Source organism: Haliotis rufescens, unplaced genomic scaffold (assembly GCF_023055435.1).
Source record: "Haliotis rufescens isolate VD_foot unplaced genomic scaffold, xgHalRufe1.0.p SCAF_35, whole genome shotgun sequence".
Taxonomy (NCBI): Eukaryota; Metazoa; Mollusca; class Gastropoda; order Lepetellida; family Haliotidae; genus Haliotis; species Haliotis rufescens.
In genome coordinates this window covers 2,934,104-2,956,958 of record NW_025964057.1, presented here as the reverse complement: position 1 = coordinate 2,956,958, position 22,855 = coordinate 2,934,104, and the positions used below count along the sequence as shown (strand labels likewise).

The following is a 22,855-nucleotide window of genomic DNA, read 5'->3' as shown; positions in this document are numbered from 1 at the left end:
ACCAATAACAATTTGGAGATTTTTTTACAACTCTTTCGCACAACAAAATATAGTTTTCTGATTTGATTTTTCAACATCAGGTTATTGTGAGATGAAAGAAGTGGCTGGTTTATGGATTCCAACCAATAGGTGTTACTTGGAGCTTGTGTTTTATTTGTTGGCTACTGCAGCTTCTTCCTGACAGATCTCGTTTATCTCCCAGGAAGTGGTGCGGCTGATTGCAGACTGTAACTGCTGATTATAGGGATGCCGTTATTTTCCTCTTGGGTCCTCGTCAGTAACAGCACTGTCATTGAGTTATTACTGGACGTCTCAGCATGGTCTTTGAGTTATTACTGGACGTCTTGAAATGAGGTATGGTCATCTCATACCATGGACACCCAACTTCCTGGTCAATCGGAATCTGAGTTATTGCGTTATCAGGAAAGGTTGGCTGAAAAGATATATCAAACTTCTTGTCATCACCCTAGTTTCCATGTTGCTGGTAAACTTTGTTAGAGTTTTGTGTTGATAAATCCAAGTCTGTGAAATAGGAATGTGAATGGTGGGGTCAGGCTGCACAGAGAGAGCATGTTGACACTGTCATGGAAACACAGGATGTCTGTTTGCTCCACATTTCTTTGTGGGAATCATGGGAAGGAACTGGTGGTAGGGAAGGGATCCAGTAGTCTGAGGCTGTGCATCCCATAGCTCACTCACTCACTCACTTTTTCCCTTACTAAATTAATATATTACTCACTCACTCACTATCTGAATATCTCCCTCACCCGCTCACTCAATATCTCACTTTCATAATATCTCACTCACTCAAAATCTCTCGCGCTGACTCAGTATCTCAATATCTCACTCACTCACTCACTCAATATCTTAATCACTCAAGCACTCAATATCTCACTCACTCAGTACCCCTCTCACTCACTCAATATCTCACTTACTCATTCAATATCATTCATTCAATATCTCACTCATTCAATATCACTCAATATCTCACTCACTCATTCAATATCACTCACCCAATATCCATGGGGCGGTCGGGTAGCCTAGTGGTTAAAGCGTTCGCTCGTCACGCAGAAGACCCGGGTTCGATTCCCGACATGGGTACAGTGTGTGAAGCCCATTTCTGGTGTCCCCTGCCGTGATATTTCTGGAATATTGCTAAAAGCGGCTTAAAACCATACTCACTCAATATCTCACTCACTCACTCAATATCTCACTCACTCATTCAACATTACTCACTCAATATCTCACTCACTCATTCAATATCACTCACTCAATATCTAACTCACTCATTCAACATCACTCACTCAATATCTCACTCACTCATTCAATATCACTCACTCAATATCTAACTCACTCACTCACCATCTTACTCACCATCTCACTCTCTGTCTCACTCTCGTATTCACTCACATGTTCTCACCCTACTTGTATTCTTTTATGCCTCTGCATCCACAGTTACTGTTTATTGGTTTATGATGGATGATTATGATAATTCCTCCTCCCCGTGGGAAGTGCTTTTCTGTCATATTTTCCTACTCGGGCTCACCTTGCCTTTTGTCCTGTCAGTATAGGATGTTATTCACTGGTTAGATCTCTGCCACAGGAGGAGGTCCAGTGACATGAAAATGATGTGCCACATTTTGATCAATCACTCTGGGATAAAATGCTAATATTTCACCAATTTCCACCATGCAGTCGACCCTCCCAGAGACTTCAATGCATCATCCTGGTTCTCAGCTTTGAATCATAATGTCCACATAGACCAGGAGCAGTATAACAGTGATGTCTACCTCACATGGAGACATGTAGGGGATGACCCCTCACTCCCTCGGAGACTATTGTAACCTAGCAGGCCTCACCCCAGGGGCAGCTTATGAAACAGTGATATGTACCTCGTACAGAGACATGTAGGAGATGACCCCTCATTCCCTCGGAGGCTATTGTAGTCTGTCAGCCCTCACCCCAGGGGGCAGGATACCAATTCAGGGGACCCTAAGGGTCTGTAGATGGGTAAGGAACTGGATCTCAAGATGGGTATACTTTGTCCAGTGTGAGTATGTGGTCCTCAGATTGACCCCATGTCTGTCCCTGTCTTATCCCATCAATGACAGCTGATTGCTCTCTGATTGGTTGATTGGCGGGATGAAGCTGGTGAATAACTGGATGAGAACAGAGTGATGAACTCAGACAGGAGTGTGACCCTGACATTTATTTGTGTCAATCAGGGGATGATGGGAGTGGAATCTGAAGGGGGACCTGGAAAGGCTAATGTGTTGATTTATGTCCTAGACTTTGTGTCAGGGAATATCCATTGTGTGTAAGCATATGCCCAATACACAGAGATGACAGCGGTGTTCTCAGGGATGATACAGGCTGGCTCAGGCTTAATTATTAGCCTTTCCCTCCAGCCACGAAGTGATATAGGAATGGGTCCATCCTTCTCTCAATCCTTCCGTCTATCCGTCATTTCATTTCCGGAGCAGAACTAAAAAGCCATGAGGTATATATTAACCAAACTTGGCACATAGGTAGCTCTAGTGGTGAACTGGTGCCTTTGAAAGTTTAGGATTTAAAAAAAATATATTTTTCGAGTTTCCATGGCAATGACTTTGACTGAAATGGCAGTAGTGCTCCTTTCCAGAGCAGATCTTGAAAAACTACAATATTTCTTCACCAAACTTGGCACATAGTCTAGGGGGTAAACTGGTGCCTTTTTCATAGTTTGGGATTTTTAAAAAATATATTTTTCAAGTTTCCATAGCAACCGGACATGTTGGTGGGGGATATGAGTATTTCATGCTTGTGTGTAGGTACAAAACAAACAAAACTTCTCAGGTTTGACAGTTCAGGAGCAGATATGGACAGATATTTCATTCAGGTTACAACTTCTTAACAGGGTTGCTCCATAATTACTTTCATAAAAGTGTTGGACAACAAACTTCAGTGTTATGTGTGTTGATTGATTCCTGGTATAAAAATATTCCACAGTAGATGACATCATTGACCCTTGAAGTTTGCTGCTAGTCTGACCACATGCTGTTCCTTGACATGCCGACACAAATGGGGGTCTCCATGGAAAATGACTTAAAACCAATTTCAACCAATCTGGGGGGATTTCTCTTGAGACACAGGCTGGCTGCTGTGAGAGAGGATGCTGGGATACTTCTACTCGGCCTCTTCAGCCAATGACAGGCAGCAGGGAATTGACAACTTTTAATTGCTGTAAACTGTGGCACTGTTATTATCAGCCATCACTGGAGCAGATGCTGCATTAAGTGGGTTGTCAGAATCTTAACTGGAGCAGGCCGAAGTAGTGTGGCACATCTGCATATTAAACTCACTGACATAACTGACTGCCTTCATTGTCTATTGGACTGAGCATTTGCCCTGGAGAGAGGAAGGTCATTGGTTTGATTACCAGCTACGTCATACCAAAAGATGTTAAAAGATGGTACTTGTTGTCACCCTGCCTGGCGGTCATCATTAAGGAGATAAAACAAGGCCTGGCCGGTTGGGCAATGACAGCAAAGTCACAATACCTTTGTCATTATATATCATTAAGATTTATGTCTTAGAAAATGGCTATAAAAGCATTGCTTCAAATCTGTAAATAAATATGGGTAGTGAGGTAGCTCAGTTGGTCGATTGTTCGTTCATTATGACCATGACCCAGGTTTGACTCCCCATGTGGCTTTAATGTATAAAAGGGCGGTCGGGTAGCCTAGTCATTTAAGTGTTCAGTCATCACGCCGAAGACCCGGGTTCGCTTCCCGACATGGGTACAATGTGTGAAGCCTATTTCTGGTGATATTGCTGGAATATTGCTAAAAGCAGCGTAAAACCATACTCACTCACTCACTCACTCACTCACTCACTCACTCACTCACTCACTCACTCACTCACTCGCTCGCTCGCTCGCTCGTGTGTAAAGCCTATTGGTTGTGCCCAAACCGGGACATTGCTGGAACATTGATGTAAAACCTGCTCACTCATTATACCATGTATTAGACTGCCAAACTGTGAGAGTGAGTGAGTGTGTCTTTCCTCTGCAGTCAGCAGCATACCAGCTATATCACAGTTACCTCCTGGACAGTAGTGAGTGAGTGAGTTGGGTTTTACGCCGCTTTTAACAGTATTCCAGTTATATCACGGCGTGTCAGCTTAATGTGGGAGGAAAGCCCGAAGTGATGCAGGTCTCAGACATTTACCACTTCGGTGAAACCCACAAGCACGGGTATGGTGCTGACAAACCTAGAAACATAGTCGGGGCGAATTGGGATTCGAACCCACAATCATATGTTTATGGCGTGCCCAAGGGACGCTACTCTGCACAGCGAATCACGGCGCCTTAGACGACTGGGCCACCCGTGCCCCCCTCCTGGTCAGTAAAGTAATGTGATGTAGCTTGTCTCAAGAATCAATTGTTCAAAAACACCCACTTGGGACCTGGTACGAATACAGATTTATGTGGTGTAGAGATGAGGACATGATATATATACATACCATAAATGCATGAAAACATGATGGAAATGGAAACTCAGGGGATAGAACCCTTTGATTTTTACATGTTTTTAAAGTTATTGGCAACGTTCATCAGGGTATGTGGGCGGTCGGGTAGCTTAGAGGTTAAAGTGTTCGCTTGTTGGTCGAAGACCCAGGTTTGATTCCCGACATGGGTACAATGTGTGAAGCCCATTTCTTGTGTCCCCCACAGTGATATTGCTGGAATATTGCTAAAACCATACTCACTCACTCACTCATCAGGGTATGTTTGGGAGATAAAGGTCTCTGATTATGCCTTGTGTACAGATTCTAGTGGCAGATACAGACTTATCGACTTTGGGCCCTTATGCTGGTCTTAGCTGAAACATGGGAAAGACAGTCCTGGCAACAAGACGTGACCATTCTTTTGGAGGGCTCATGGTTTGTTTTAGGAGGTTGGTTTTATCAGTCTGGGAAGGGTTGCCTATTTCTACCAGTGCCATCAGATTTCTCCTGAGATCTGTATACACTGGGCATGAGAGTAGGACGTGCTCCTCATCCTCCACGGAATATGTCTTGATGGATCTGCAGGATGGACTTCAGGTCAACAGCCTGCAATGATGGAAATTCCTAATTAGTTATCAACTGAACGTTTCAAATACTTGTATGCACACTCAATTTTCTAATCCTTCAAATTATGTGTCAGTCAGACAGCAATTGTAGCTTTGTGCAAAGCTGTGTGATGTTCTGTCATCCGTCCGCTGGTTCACTGTGGCCTGTTAGATGATTGTGGCTTATTCTGTTTTGCTGCTTGGGAGAGATATTGGCATGTCCTGCCGATGGGGAAGATATTGTGCCTCCACGTAATGGCAGCAGTGTGCCAATATTGGCACAACACTATAATCTCCCCATCACATTGAATCAGATATCGTCACCCTGTGCCCTGATTGAGAGAGACCTGACACTTTCTCTGCTAATTGGTCAGCAGTGGCGACCCTGTCTGTTTGGTTTTATTGAGTGGTGTTTAAGTGGTTAATCAACACGTAGCATTCTGTCAGAACATACCGCTCTCCTTGTTTACAGTGTCTCCTTTGTCAATAATGGATAATGGCGGACACCTCTTGACATGAGTTAATCAACTTATGTTGAGATATGCTGACATGGTCATGTTTGGCCATCTTGATTTGGTTTCTCAATTAGTGATTCCATCTAGCTCCCAGTAGAGTGGTGAAATGTCGGTGGGAAGCATCCTTGGTGTCCAAGTGATGATGTCTAACTGAGTCTCCACTGGGTGTCCAGAAGAACACTGTGTCTAATTGAGTCTCCACTGGGTGTCCAGAACAACATTGTGTCTAATTGAGTCTCGACTGGGTGTCCAGAACAACATTGTGTCTAATTGCATCTCCACTGGGTGTCCAGAACAACATTGTGTCTAATTGAGTCTCCACTGGGTGTCCAGAACAACACTGTGTCTAATTGTGTCTCGACTGGGTGTCCAGAACAACATTGTGTCTAATTGCATCTCCACTGGGTGTCCAGAACAACATTGTGTCTAATTGAGTCTCCACTGGGTGTCCAGAACAACACTGTGTCTAATTGAGTCTCGACTGGGTGTCCAGAACAACATTGTGTCTAATTGAGTCTCCACTGGGTGTCCAGAAGAACACTGTGTCTAATTGAGTCTTCACTGGGTGTCCAGAACAACATTGTGTCTAATTGCATCTCGACTGGGTGTCCAGAACAACACTGTGTCTAATTGAGTCTCCACTGAGTGTCCAGAACAACACTGTGTCTAATTGAGTCTCGACTGGGTGTCCAGAACAACACTGTGTCTAATTGCATCTCGACTGGGTGTCCAGAACAACACTGTGTCTAATTGAGTCTCGACTGGGTGTCCAGAACAACACTGTGTCTAATTGAGTCTCGACTGGGTGTCCAGAAGAACACTGTGTCTAATTGTGTCTCCACTGGGTGTCCAGAACAACATTGTGTCTAATTGAGTCTCGACTGGGTGTCCAGAACAACATTGTGTCTAATTGAGTCTCGACTGGGTGTCCAGAACAACATTGTGTCTAATTAAGTCTCGACTGGGTGTCCAAAACAACACTGTGTCTAATTGTGCTACTTGGTGTCCAGAACAACACTGTGTCTAATTGTGTCTCCACTGAGTGTCCATAAGACCATTATATCTAATTGTGCTCCACTTGGTTTCCAGAACACTGTGTCTAACTGTGTCTAACTGTGTCTCCACTGGGTGTCCAGAACACCATTATGTCCTCATGTAGATCCTGTGTTAGACAACCTTTGCTTGTCCTATGAGGCAACACAATGGATCAGCTAGCCAGGCGCCGCGATTTTCTTGATTGTGTGTCATATATACGCTTCTAAGTGAACATTAAAGAAAAGTAAGGCATGGATTTCTGACTTATAAATTAATTATTTGTCTCCCTTGATAACAATATTGTAGAATTGTCTCCCTTGATAACAATATTGTAGAATTGTCTCCCTTGATAACAATATTGTAGAATTGTCTCCCTTGATAAAAATATTGTAGAATTGTCTCCCTTGATAAAAATATTGTAGAATTGTCTCCCTTGATAACAATATTGTAGAATTGTCTCCCTTGATAACAATATTGTAGAATTGTCTCCCTTGATAACAATATTGTAGAATTGTCTCCCTTGATAACAATATTGTAGAATTGTCTCCCTTGATAACAATAAATAATGTGAAATTGTCACCCTTTATGACCTTGATTGTGAAAAGTATTAATTTCATCAAGTCCTGTGTGGAAGGGAAGGTGGGAATGAGTGATAACCTACACTCAGATGTTTAGAATGGACTGTGTGAGTTATTGAATCAAGAGATTGCCAGGTACACACAAGTGATGGATCGTCTCTAATATTGGCAGACTTGATAGATTACAGTGTTACAATGTTATAGATGTTGGATGAAATTGATACATCTGTCCACGGCATGTGTGTGGGTGCAGTGATATTCAACTGAGCTTGTTGTCTCACAGCAGGAGAAGGGGGGAGGGGAGGGTCAAGGTTGAAAAGTTATTTCTTTAAAGTTTCAAACCCAACGTAGGTGAAAGAAACTTGTACCAGTTGCATGACTGTTGCCATTTCAAATTTCAAACTCAGATCAGTGATATCAGTCTTTGCCTCTTAGGGAAAAAATAGATTATAGATTTATTTTCACATGTCTGAAGAAATCATAAAGACCCGATGAAGACGTAGTTAAAGGCGATAAGGTATCACATGATCAGTCACTTGTCTGTATCCGTAACTGTGATGGAACACTCTTAATGTAGCTGGAAGGTTCTGATTGACTCTGAAGCGCCGATTTTATGGGAATCAATGGCGTAAGGCCTCTTCTGCTGGAGTGTGTTTGAATTGCGAGGACATCAAAGACTGGAGTGATGTAGATGCTGCTGTTGTGCATGACGGCGTCCCCACAACCTGTGCAGCTCCGTCAGTGGCTGCTGGACCTTCCGTCATGTCTTCCTTCAATCAACTGCAACCATCAAAGTCTCGGTGGCTTGCCTCAGGGCAATGGTCTATTTTTGCTTTTCCTTGGAAAATGTCTTTTGATGGAAATTGATATGCTGTATGTTTAGTGAGTTAGTGGATATATTTTATTGTAGTATAAGGGGAGGTAACTTGTGTTACCATACATGTAAGGGCAGTGTAAGGGGGATAACTCTAAAAGGATGAAGAAAGAATATGGCAGATGAAGGGGATGCGTTGCGAGGTCAGTGGGTGCATTGTGAGAATAGAAAGGAGAGGGCAGGTAGACTCTTTGGACAGCTGAATTTGTATAATAACGGAATAAAGATGTGTGTTGATTGTTAAGAAGTTCTAAGCCTAACAAACAGAATCAACATTTGTGAAAGTGGTTTTAATTTTTATTTTTCAACATGATCTCCCTGCTTTTCAATACACTTCTCATATCTATAGTAAAGCTTTTCAATTCAGGAAGAAGTTTTCTGAAGCCTCCCTGAAAAACCTATTCACGGCAGGTTTGAGGTCATCATTGTCATCATAGCGCTTTCCACAAAGGTGTTGGGAGTTACAAAAGAATAATTGAGTTGAAAATTTATTTTGATCTAGAACTGTATTGGACATGTCAGTCATACATTCGGTTTCGGCTGTGACACCCCCTCCTCCGCATCTCCCAAACATCATCCCAGGGGATGAATCACAGATAAACATGTCACCTCCGAACAAAGCGTTGACGAGCCGATTGTGTCATTACACGAGTCACAATCACCAGAGGTGGAAACCACTTGGTGCCAGGTCTGGCAAGTATGGAGCGTGAGGAAGCTCTTCGAACCCACATTGTCGCACAGCAGCCTTTGCAAGTTGAGAGGTGTGAGAAGAGGCATTGTCATGAAGTAGTAATACTCTAGCATTCCTCACCATATTTCTTTGATATAATCTCTCAGGTGATGAAGCAAATCAGCATAGCAGGCACCGGTAATCGTCTTTTGACTTTCTAACTTATCAACAAGAATCACACCCTTTGCATCCCAGAATACAGTGGTCATAACTTTCTTCACCGATCTTGGAAACTTGAATTTCTTTAGTGCCAGAGAAGTGGAATGACGTTTTGCATCGGCATCATTGTGGTAGACCCATGTTTCATCACCTGTTACTAATCTTTTTTTGAATTTAACGAAATCCTCCTCAATTAGCTCTTAAGTTTCTCTGGCAATGTGTGTTCTTTTTTCCTTAAGAATTTAGACATGTGGGCTCCCAACCAGCAGATATCTTATTCATTTGTAAATGTTCATGAATAATATTTTCATGAATAATGGATCCATGGCTTAGACCTGTGTCTTCCTCAAATTCAGTAACGGTAATATGTCTATCTGACAGTATACGTTTTTCTCCTAGAATGAATCATCATTGATGGAAGTTGAGGGACGTCCAGACCTAGGGTCATCATTCAAGGCTTGTTCTCCCTGCCTTAAACATAGCTGCCTAATGTTTAACAGTGGAATAGGTAGGGCACTTATGCCCATGCACTTGTGACATACGGTCCTGAATTTCTTTGGGAGTACTGTTCTCTAAAGTAAGAAACTTGATGACTGCTTTGTACTCGTTCTTTTCCATTTCTGTGTCCATTTGGCCCTCTACCACGTTCAACTGGCTGTCACTAATATACAAACGGCCTCAACAGACCAAATACACTTGCACTGAACAACTCAAGCAATGTACTACATTGACTAGTTCACTTTGTTATGGCCCATAGTTGAAAGTTAGTCAGGCTTTGATCTGTTTGACCAACCCTCATAGCAACGACTTGCATGGGTTCTCTGGGACAGTTTGATGATTATAATATGTTATGCCTCAGCAATATTCAAGCATTATCATGACTGAAACTAATTAAATCTGGGGTAGACAAACCAGTTGTTGATAGCACGAGCAACGACTTCTTCTGCTGGGATACAGTGAAACACAATCACCTCACCTCACCTCACCTCACCTCACCTTACCTCACCTCACCTCACCTCACCTCACCTCACCTCACCTCACCTCACCTCACCTCACCTCACCTCACCTCACCTCACCACCCCACCACCCCACCACCCCACCCCACCTCACCTCACCTCGGACTACAAGCATGAGGTACAGGGCACCTATTCTGCCCTGAATCCCAAGGGGGAGACAAGCATTGGGTACTGGTGCCCTACTTTACCCCATGAATGCCAATGGGATGTATATTTGTGTACATTTAAAGTACACGCATATCAACTTGGCGTGATAATAAAGGCGTGATAATAGATTAAAAGATGGGAGTGGTGGCTACAAGTGTGTGGTGTGGATTGGTAGATGGATGGTGGTCACAGGGGATGGGTAGATGGGATGATGGTCATAGAGGATGGGTGGATGTGATGGTGGTCATAGAAGATGGGTAGATGGATGGTGGTCACAGGGGATGGGTAGATGGAATGATGGTCATAGAGGATGGGTAGATGGATGTGGTCACAGGGGATGGGTAGATGGGATCATGGTCATAGAGGATGGGTGGATGTGATGGTGGTCATAGAAGATGGATAGATGGATGGTGGTCACAGGGGGTGGGTAGATGGATGATGGTCACAGGGGATGGGTAAATGGATGGTGATCATAGAAGATGGGTAGATGGGATGATGGTCATAGAAGAGGGGTAGATGGATGGTGGTCATAGAGGATAGGTAGATGGATGGTGATCACAGGGGATGGGTAGATGGATGGTGGTCATAGAGGATGGGTAGATGGATGGTGGTCACAGGGGATGGGTAAAGGGGATGGTGGTCATAGAGGATGGGTAGATGGATGGTGGTCACAGGGGATGGGTAGATGGATGGTGGTCATAGAGGATGGGTAGATGGATGGTGATCACGGGATGGGTAGATGGATGGTGGTCATAGAGGATGGGTAGATGGATGGTGGTCACAGGGGATGGGCAGATGGGATGGTGGTCATGGAGGATGGGTAGATGGATGGTGGTCATAGAGGATGGTGGTCATTGATGGTGGTCACAGGGGATGGGTAGATGGATGGTGGTCATAGAGGATGGGTAGATGGATGGTGATCACGGGATGGGTAGATGGATGGTGGTCATAGAGGATGGGTAGATGGATGGTGGTCACAGGGGATGGGTAGATGGGATGGTTGTCATAGAGGATGGGTAGATGGATGGTGGTCATAGAAGATGGGTAGATGGATGGTGATCACAGGGGGTGGGTAGATGGATGGTGGTCACAGGGGATGGGTAAATGGATGGTGGTCACAGGGGATGGGTAAATGGATGGTGGTCACAGGGGATGGGTAAATGGATGGTGATCATAGAGGATGGATGGATGGATGGTGGTCACAGGGGATGGGTAGATGGATGGTGGTCATAGAGGATGGGTAGATGGATGGTGATCATGGGATGGGTAGATGGATGGTGGTCATAGAAGATGGGTAGATGGATGGTGGTCACAGGGGATGGGTAGATGGGATGGTTGTCATAGAGGATGGGTAGATGGATGGTGGTCATAGAGGATGGGTAGATGGATGGTGATCACAGGGGGTGGGTAGATGGATGGTGGTCACAGGGGATGGGTAAATGGATGGTGGTCACAGGGGATGGGTAAATGGATGGTGATCATAGAAGATGGATGGATGGATGGTGGTCACAGGGGATGGGTAAATGGATGGTGATCATAGAGGATGGATGGATGGATGGTGGTCACAGGGGATGGGTAGATGTGATGGTGGTCATAGAAGATGGGTAGATGGGATGATGGTCACAGGGGATGGGTAGATGGGTTGATGGTCATAGAAGATGGGTAGATGGGATGATGGTCATAGAAGATGGGTAGATGGATGGTGGTCACAGGGGGTGGGTGGAAGGTAGAGGGTGAGGGTTGACAAGTTAGGAGTCCATGGCGATGGGTGGATGGGATGGAGGGGGGACACAGAGGATGGGTGGATGGGACGGAGTGGGGACACAGACTCGGCAGCTCTGCATGTTAAGCTATATAGTCACTTCTATTGATAATTCCTGACTGGCCCCACTGTCACTAACAGAAACTAAATCTCAGACTCCCTAGATCACTGATAGCAAACCATGCTTTAAATCACTCAGATTTGAAAATTGCTAGAAGCGTGAAAAATAGACAAATCATTGAAAAAGTGCTCTCCATGTTCTCACAACTCCTCAATTCTTATCTAAAAGGATGTTTTATCGGTGAAAGATATGTCAGAATTATTTATGGTCCTCGATGAACACTTTCCTTTTTCACATTGTCGGCCGTCATTTGATTTGAAAATCTCACCAACAAACTTGGCAGTTCTAATCGGTTGAAGGTTAAAAAGTGTAATTGAATTTAGTTTGGGAGAAAAACATGGGAACATGTTCCTTTGACCATTACGAAAGTTTGTAATTTGTTCTCTGCAGGTAATTAATTCTTTTGGCAAAAATCTATATCTTTTGTCATGTCTACTTTAAATGTATTTATAATGAAAACAAGTATTTAGGTATTTTTCCTTCCAGTAGCTTTGACATTTTGATTACCTTTCAAATGTAATTGACATTTTATCTTCCAAACTGAAATTTCCAATAAAAACATGACAAGTTGCCAGATACAATGACACGTCAGCTGGAGTGAGTGTAATATTTAGCCTCATTCAGCAATATGGAAATGTTATCAGGACTGCTGGGACATGATCGAGTCTGGACTCGGCCAACCGATGGTTGATAGCATGAGCAACAATGCCACGTGGGTGTGATGACACCGGGATGAAAATTGTCACCACCTGATCAGCCCATCAACCTACTAGTATGCTTGTTGTAATACGGCTCAAGTGGTCAGGCTCTGTGACTTGGTCGATTATATGTCATCGGAACCCTATTGCATTGATCGAAACACTGATTGTCGGATCAGGACTCAATCATGTACAGACCACTGTCATATAGCTGGAATATTGCTTGGGGCGGCATTAAACAACAAACAAACAACATGTTCTGCAGGTTGGCAGAGTTGGCAGAGTTGGGAGAGTTTGCTAAACTAGGAAGTCAGGCGTGGTGTGGAAAATTGGTCATGCTATCAGTCACTGGTTTGTCTGGTCCAGGCTGGAATAGTGCTGACCAGGGTGATAAACAATATCAACTCACGAGAAAAGGGAATTATGACATCAAATATTGATAGGTTGATATCTTAGCATTCTTACTGCTGAAGAACAGGAACCTACGGAGACAATAACTGTCTCTTACCTTTATTCAACCTAAGATGTTATGATCCTGAAAGACTAATAAGCTCTCTGTTTGATGATATTTGGAAGGTCCGGTGTTGCCACATCCTGGTCCAATGAGAGTCAAGATTCATTTCCAACTTCTTGTGATCATGTCTCTGGTGATTGTGACTCGTGTAGTGACACAATCGGCTTGTCAACGCTCTGTTCGGAGGCGACATGTCTCTGGTGATTGTGCCCGTGTAATGACACAATCGGCTTGTCAACGCTCTGTTCGGAGGCGACATGTCTCTGGTGATTGTGACTCGTGTAGTGACACAATCGGCTTGTCAATGTTCTGTTCGGAGGCGACATGTCTCTGGTGATTGTGACTCGTGTAATGACACAATCGGCTTGTCAACGCTCTGTTCGGAGGCGACATGTCTCAGGTGATTGTGACTCGTGTAATGACACAACCGGCTTGTCAACGCTCTGTTCGGAGGCGACATGTCTCTGGTGATTGTGACTCGTGTAATGACACAATCGGCTCGTCAACACTTTGTTTGGAGGCGACATGTTTCTCTGTGATTCATCCCCTGGGATGATGTTTGGGAGATGCGGAGGAGGGGGTGTCACAGCCGAAACTGGATGTATGACTGACATGTCCAATACAGTTCTAGATCAAAATAAATTTTCTCCCAATTTGTTGAGCATATTTTGAACTTCATAGAGGCAGAACAGCTTCAATGAAATTTGATACCTTGGTCGAGATGAGACAAGACGACATCGCTTTTTAAAAGAATGATAAGCTTTTATTACCCTTGTGTATCTCCGCATCATCAATATCATATATCAAGAAGAAAAACAATAATAATATACTTTTTATTCCTGACATTTACGATATGGAAACAGACTCGGCTAATAATCTTTTTTATGGTTCTCACATTGTCTGACTCAGTCACTGCAGCATAAAACAGACATTACCGTATTCAACGTAATAAGCGCCCCGCTCTAATAAGCACCCACGGCGACATTTGCTAATATATTGCCTAGTGAACAATCCCAATTAGCACCCCTTCTGATTGATCAATGTACACAAGACTTATTGATTCGCGTATAATACGCACTCGTGTGTTATATGCACCCTTAATTATTGGCAATTAAATTCTGGAAAAATATATCTGTCGTACAAAAACACTTCAGGCTGTCAGCATAAACCATGAAATTTATCTTTCAACTCTGTTTTTATCACCAAAATAATATTCTAATAAGAGCCCCTATTTCTAATTTAGAGAGCGCATTGGGCGCTTATTACGTCGAATACGGTAAGTTAAACACGACCTGACATGGGAGTGTTATAAACCAAAATCTTGTAGACCATCAGGTTTGCTTGCCCTTGGGTGATATGGGTAGGATGGATGAGCAAAGGATGTTTAGCAATTGAGACTGCAATATTCCAGCAAAATCAAGGGGGACGGTAAATAACCAACTCAGGTCCAGTCAACCAAGTGGTTGATAGCATGAGCAATGATAGAGGACATCAAGGTGTGATGGTCCACAACTAGCTCACATTGCGACTTCTTCAGTTTAGTAAGTGAGTGAGTGTGGTTTTACGCCCCTTTTAGCAATATTCCAGCAATATTATGGCAAAGACACCAGAAATGGGCTAAACACATCTAGTGAGTGATGTAGAACAAGTAGTTGTAACATTGTATAATATGTTGTAATGTTTTCTGTTTCCTTCCAGTCTGGGAAGCTGCATTTCGGTTACATCTACGGCATCGGCGTGGTGGGCTGCGTGGCCATGTATGCACTGCTCAACCTGATGAGTATGACAGGGGTGACTATCGGCTGCATAATCAGCGTCCTCGGCTACTGCCTCCTCCCCATGGTTATCCTCTCCTTCACCTCCATCGTCATCTCACTGCAGTAAGTCAGCATCACGCACACACATGCACACACACACATGAACACACACAGAGATGCACACACACATGCACACAGCCACACAGAGACATGTATACACACATACACACACACATAGACACGCACACTTGCACACACACACACATGCGCACACACACGTACATAGACATGCCACACACACATGAAAACACACACTCACATTGTGTCATGTCACTGCAGTAAGTCAGCATCACACCCACAGATGCACACACACACATGAACACACACACATGCACACACACAGAGATGCACATGCGCACGCACACATGCACACAGACACACAGAGACATGTATACACACATACACACACACATAGACACGCACACTTGCACACACACGTACATAGACATGCCACACACACATGCACACAAACTCACATGCGAACACACAAAGACACACACACACATTCACACCTTGTGTCATCTCACTGCAGAAACTGACAGACTGTCAACAGACCGAGACACCCTACAGTAGAGACAGACATCACACCCACAGATGCACACACACATGAACACACACACATGCACACACAGAGATACACATGCGCACGCACGCACGCACGCGCACACACACACACACACACACACACACACACACACACACACACACACACACACACACACACACACACATAGACACACACACACACACATGCACTCACACACCAACACACACACACATTCACACCTTGTGTCATCTCACTGCAGAAACTGACAGACTGTCAACAGACCGAGACACCCTACAGTAGAGACAGACATCACACTGTTGAGGTTACATGTGAGACACAGAGAGGTATTTTCTGCCCCTACTGCCTCATGTCCTGCTTACATCTCAGTATAGATGTACAGATACTGTTTCACACTGCCCACAAAACTATGTTACCATGGCAACTGCTTAATGAATATTGTTTCGTTTGACATAAGAGTGATTCTGAAGAAGATGCAGAATAGATGTAGGATTGTAGGCAAACCCCTTCAAGGGGTAGATAATTATTTCCTAACGACACCACTATCTTGTGATGATACCAACTGATGTCACTCTGATCACGTGTGATTGTGGCGTGAGCGTTGTTCATACACAACATGTTGTCGGTGTTATCGGTAACATAAACTTCAAGACAGCTGGAGATTAAAGAATATAAATGATAGGATTTTTAATTTTTTTCTACTTTGTGCTAGAATCCTTTGCTTCCGATGATGAAGTGTATGGGGGTTCAGGGATATGATGATGACCTTGTTCCAGATGGAGTGGTGTCGTCATGACAACCTGAACTTCACAGGTTTCAGTTTTGTGTTTCATAAGACTCTCGGTTGCACTTTGTGGTACTTCAGAAATTATTATCCCCTGCCAGGAAGTAGAAGGGGACATAAGAATGGGTGCTGTCTGCCCGTCCATCTGTCACATTTCATTTCCTGAACAGAACTCAAAAACCATGGGAGATATCTTAACCAAACTTAATACATAGATAGGTCTAGTGGTGAACTGATGCCTTTTGATAGTTTAGGATTTAAAAAAAAAAAAAAATTCTGTTTCCATGGCAATGACTTGGACTTCATTATTCATTATTCATCAAACTGAATCTCAACATTACAAATATTTTTAATTTATACCAAGTCCAGCAAAGCTTTGGCATACATATTTTAGGGTTTAATGCAGAATGGAGAGCAATCCTACCTATATATTGGTAAATGATATCTCATCATGCTGATCACTGGTGTTTTGGGAAACAGTTTTCAAATTATGCTTTTGACACAGCTTGTTGATTGTTATACCTGAATCACTGTTCAAGTGGTATAATACTATTCCCCCTAAGACTGCTGTTAGCCACTCCAGGACAGCTGATGATCCTTCTTCGACAAATTAAAACCAATCAGAACATCATGGCTACCAGATGTTCTGTTGCTGCCCGAGGGAAGAAATATTTTAGAAGCAATTTATTTTTTATCCTGGAGAGTGAAATGTTTCATGTACCATCTGAGCAGCAGCTGCAACATCTGACCCCCCACAGGTCCCCACCGGAGCACTTCCATCCCAACAATGTCATTCTTCTCCCCCAGAATGGCGTATATCTCTTAGCAGGCTATAACTGATTTATCTCCCAATGACTTCCTATGGGAAACATAAACCCATACTTCCTTCTCTAGTCCTGCACCAATGACTGTAGAATTTATATTTTTTAGGTATTTTTTTTTACTAAAAGCCTAGGCAAGTGTAGATCAAACTAACCAAAACAGCAGAAGAGGAAAGGTTCTTTCGAAAAAATCTTTTGATTATTTTAAAGACACGTTATAATTTACTAAGTGTTAGTCTCTTCCTTCTCCAGCCTTGCTCACTTGGGAGGAAACTGATGTAAGGTTTACCATTTCCCAGAAGGTCCTGAGGACTATTGTTATATTTTGTTTGGATAATTAAAACCGTTTTTGACATTTGAGTATTCACTGATATATATTGTGGTTGGCAGCATGCTGTGGTCTGTGGCTCTCTGTTTACTGGCTGGTGTCTCCTGCAGCACCAGCTCCCCACAGAGACATTCAGTGTAGTGTCTCTCAGCAAACAATGTTGTGTTGTGTAACAGAGGTGTAGTGCTGTGTGTTGCTACAATGTTCTGTGATATAAACAATGTTGTGTTGTGTAACAGAGGTGTAGTGCTGTGTGTTGCTACAATGTTCTGTGATATAAACAATGTTGTGTTGTGTAACAGAGGTGTAGTGCTGTGTGTTGCTACAATGTTCTGTGATATAAACAATGTTGTGTTGTGTAACAGAGGTGTAGTGCTGTGTGTTGCTACAATGTTCTGTGATATAAACAATGTTGTGTTGTGTAACAGAGGTGTAGTGCTGTGTGTTGCTACAATGTTCTGTAATATAAACAATGTTATGTTGTGTAACAGATTGATTGCTCTATCTGGACACAATGCTCTGCATTATACTCTAACACAATGTTCTGCATTATACTCTAACACAATGTCGGGTTGTGTAACATATTGAATGCACTATCTGAACACAATATTCTGCATTTTACTCTAACACAATGTTCTGCATTAACCTCGAACACAATGTTGTGTTGTGTAACATATTGAATGCTCTATCTAAATACAATGTTCTGCATTACACTCTAACACAATATTCTGCATTACACTCTAACACAATGTTGTGTTGTGTAACATATTGAATGCACTATCTGAACACAATATTCTGCATTTTACTCTAACACAATGTTCTGCATTATACTCTAACACAATGTTCTGCATTATACTCTAACACAATGTTCTGCATTATACTCTAACACAATGTTGTGTTGTGTAACATATTGAATGCACTATCTGAACACAATGCTCTGCATTATACTCTCACACAATGTTCTGCATTATACTCTAACACAATGTTCTGCATTATACTCTAACACAATGTTCTGCATTATACTCTAACACAATGTTGTGTTGTGTAACATATTGAATGCACGATCTGAACACAATGCTCTGCATTATACTCTAACACAATGTTCTGCATTATACTCTAACACAATGTTCTGCATTATACTCTAAAACAATGTTGTGTTGTGTAAAAGATTGAATGCTCCTTCTGAACACAATGTTCTGCATTATACCATAACACAATGTTGTGTTCTGTTACAGAGGCATCCTGGGTACAGTGCTGACTGTTGTGACCGTGATATGGTGTTGTCTGTCTGCGTCGAAGCTGTTTGTGTCTGCGCTGGCGATGGACCAGCAGCAGCTCCTGGTGGCGTACCCCTGCGCCCTGGTCTACGGGGTCTTCGCCCTCCTCACCGTCTTCTGAACACCATCTACACCAGCAACAACACGACAGGGAATCCCTGCTCTTCTGAACACAACCAACAACACTGAACATGACGAAGACACGTCTGTGACAATTTAACTTGACCTTTTTAAATTTTATATTTATGAGAATTAATTAACTTTTCTTAGACAAGTAATTGCCGCTAAATTTGTACATTAAATGACTTGTCAGACTTCTGGTAAACAGTATCTGTGCAAAACATCCTAAATTCTCTAAAGCGATGGTGACGTGGGATGTTTATATGCTGATTAGTGCTACTTACCTTCGCGAAGATTCAGACCATGGTAGCAACTGTGGCCTCTCAATTTGTGTTTTAGATGAATTGTCAGGCTTCTGCCAGCATCACACAGAGCATGTCTAGTCTGTAGTCAAAAACTCTTCCACAACGTTTACACAGGGGTAGTCTGAATGTTGTCAGAATCATGTCTTGGTATTTTAATAAATATGTTCATCCTTTTGAATGTTAATGCTTTTACTTCAATGAACTTCATATGAATAAATCCTGTGTATGGAATGAGTTGTGTTACTAGCAGTATGAGTATCATCTTGTCGTGCGTTGATCGTGTAGGGCTGATAACGGAGGTCCGTTGGTAGAGGAAGAGGTGGATTGTCCCTGTCAGAAATGCATCAGATAGATGTTTGTCTCTGAACAAGTGTAGACTTAAGTTATCTCACTTTGAACCAACATGGTAACATTCAACAAAAAACAGGCAAGAGAGCCTACACATTATGTTTCTTTCCTTCTCAGCTTTCGGTCTCAAAGTGAAGTTTGGACAATGAATATGCATGAATGTCGCCAAATGTACTGTGCATGATGATACACGTGAACAGAAAGGGAGTTCCCGCCTGTAATATTGGGATTCCACGACATTCCGTAGTAATAAATGCAGTCCACTTAGGTGGGCGTGGCTTGATGTTTTACATTCATTGGGAGATAAATGCAATAACACGTGACCAACTCAGCTAATCAGAATGCAGGAATTACAATGAACACAACAGAAATTTATTAATTTTCTGATGAGAGAGCAAGTTTGTCTATAAATATCCAGTGACCACACCCTTGTCATAATAACCCATGTTAATGGGCGCCACCAAAGTGGTAAAGCTCCAGGACCGGCATCACGCAAGGCTTTTCCGCCAGGATGTTCCTGAAACAACAGTTGATCCTAACTCACTCACTGCTGTGGTCCAGGGATTACTGCCAAAGCTGGTGCCAGTGGACACTTCCTGAGGTGTCTGCCAGGCAATGAGACTGCCTGATCTCCAGTGAGACTCGGGATAAGCCTTACGCCTACAGCAGCACTTAGCTTGCTTTCATCTATGTGCATCATATAACAGATTCGATAAACCATTCCGATAAACTTGGTATCACCATCCGATAAATATGCAAATGAGGTCACTTGGCAAAAACTAGTTTTATTAGGCCCCATTCATTGATATGATGCAGTGTATAAAATTCACCAAAATTTCTGCCACCCACTCCAGACTGGCATCTTTGCAAAGTTACCAGAACATATAAAATGTTGCCTGTCCAGAATTGTCTAGACTACTGGTACCTAACAATAGTAAGAAAAGGGTAAACATAAGAATAGTACTGTTAAATGTCAGTTCTCAGATAAATAACAATATACTGGTGGATTAACTTTAACTCAATGAAATTTTATTCAGCAATAATGTGCTTAACATTTACAGTTAATTACCTCTTACATTGAATTAACAATAGATACATAGGCAATTTAGGGAATATAATAATAACTGACCCTCTGACAGCAAACTAGACTGTCTGGGGCTGTCGGGAAGGCGGGTGTTGTAACACTGTATGATGCCAACTTGCTTGGTAAGTTTTTGGTACCAGTAAGTTTGGATTGGGGTGTTAGTGCTTCAGTAAACAAACATGGCTGTTTATCAGTTGTTGCTATGTGCTAAACTGGGTTGTTCACTCAGCTGTTGTAATCATAAGCACTTCCCAAGTAACTTTATTTAATTAGAATATATCTTGAAACTTGATTATGTTTAAAGACATCATTTGATAATGAAAATATAACCCTAATGTCTTTCCTGATATTATTATAATATACAAAGAATAAACAAGCTCAACGAAGGCTTGCATAATACATTTCATATTCCTAAGTTATTCCTAAGTTAATTGTATTCATTGTACTCCACATGGGTTCAATGTGTGAAGCTCATTGCTGGTGTACTCTCACTCACTCACTCACTCACTCACTCACTCTATTCACTCGCTCACTCACTCACTCACTCACTCACTCACTCTATTCACAAATACTAGCCGTACTAGGTAGCAACACTGAGAATCCTGCAGTACTGACACACAGCATGCCCACATGTGGGAACTGTCCAAGTATATAGCTTGACCAGATGTCCAGTCTGTATGAATTATGCTGTCAGTAGGAGCCAGGCCAGTGTATATGTTCCCTGTATACCGAGCTGGTGCTGCTAGACGCTGGAAGCTGACCCATACTCCAGCCTGTTTGACTTGTCTGTCTGTGGAGACTAGCTGGGTGATGATCCAGCTGTACAAGTAGCTAGTTCCTGTCAAACACACACACCATCACACACACACCATTACTCCAACACACACCGTCACACATACACACACGCCATCACACACACACACACACACACACACACACACACACACACACACACACACACACACACACACACACTGTCACACACACACTGTCACACACACACTGTCACACACCATTACTCCAACACAAACCGTCACACATACACACACGCCATCACACACACACCATTACTCCAACACACACACACACACACACACACACACACACACCATTACACCAACACACACTGTCACACATACACACACGCCATCACACACACACACCATTACGCCAACATACACCGTCACACATACACACACACACCATTACGCCAACACACACCGTCACACATACACACCATTATGCCAACATACACCGTCACACATACACACACGCCATCACACACACACCATTACGCCAACATACACCATCACACATATACACACACGCCATCACACACACACACCATTACGCCAACATACACCGTCACACACAAAATGTAAATGTAAATGTCCACAGTCATGACGACAAATTATTTCAATACATCCTGTCAAATAATGAAGCAGTCAATATCAACTGCATTTGTTTCCACATCTATAATTTCAAACAATAAATACCCCTTTATAATCAACCGTTGACAATTTATGTATAAAAATATGTAATATTGATTATTTTGTTTTTGTATGTGTCTACAGGAATGTAAGATATGTATGTCTGTATATATGTATATATAAATCATAATGTCTTGTCTTTTAAAATTGCATCTGTCCCGTAATGGAACGTTTCTGCAATAAATATTATCTTATCTTATCTTATCATACACACACGCCATCACACACACACACCATTACGCCAACACACACCGTCACACATACACACACGCCATCACACACACACACCATTACGCCAACATACACCATCACACATACACACACGCCATCACACACACACACCATTATGCCAACATACACCGTCACACATACACACACGCCATCACACACACACACCATTACGCCAACATACACTGTCACACATACACACACGCCATCACACACACATACCATTACGCCATCACACACCCTCACACATACACACACGCCATCACACACAAAACAAATTACACACCATCACACAAAACATACACACACCATCATGCACACACACAAAACACACAGACACCATCACACAAAACACAACCACCATCACACACAAAACTGACACACACTCACACACACACACACACACACTTGCACACACACACAGAGCAGCTTACACCAGTCTGATT

The 22,855-nt window shown here is 42.7% G+C and overlaps 1 protein-coding gene across 1 annotated transcript in view; it reads left to right on the top strand.

The window, feature by feature from the left end:
- Positions 1–19,490, top strand: part of LOC124134446 (protein YIPF5-like) — a 216,981-nt gene extending 197,491 nt beyond the window's left edge. The window contains exons 6-7 of the mRNA XM_046499262.2: positions 14,941–15,122; positions 18,793–19,490. Coding sequence (XP_046355218.2) covers positions 14,941–15,122; positions 18,793–18,955 — 345 coding nt within the window. The 3' untranslated portion in view covers positions 18,956–19,490. The remainder of the gene's footprint in view (positions 1–14,940; positions 15,123–18,792) is intronic.
- Positions 19,491–22,855: the final 3,365 nt, after the last annotated feature.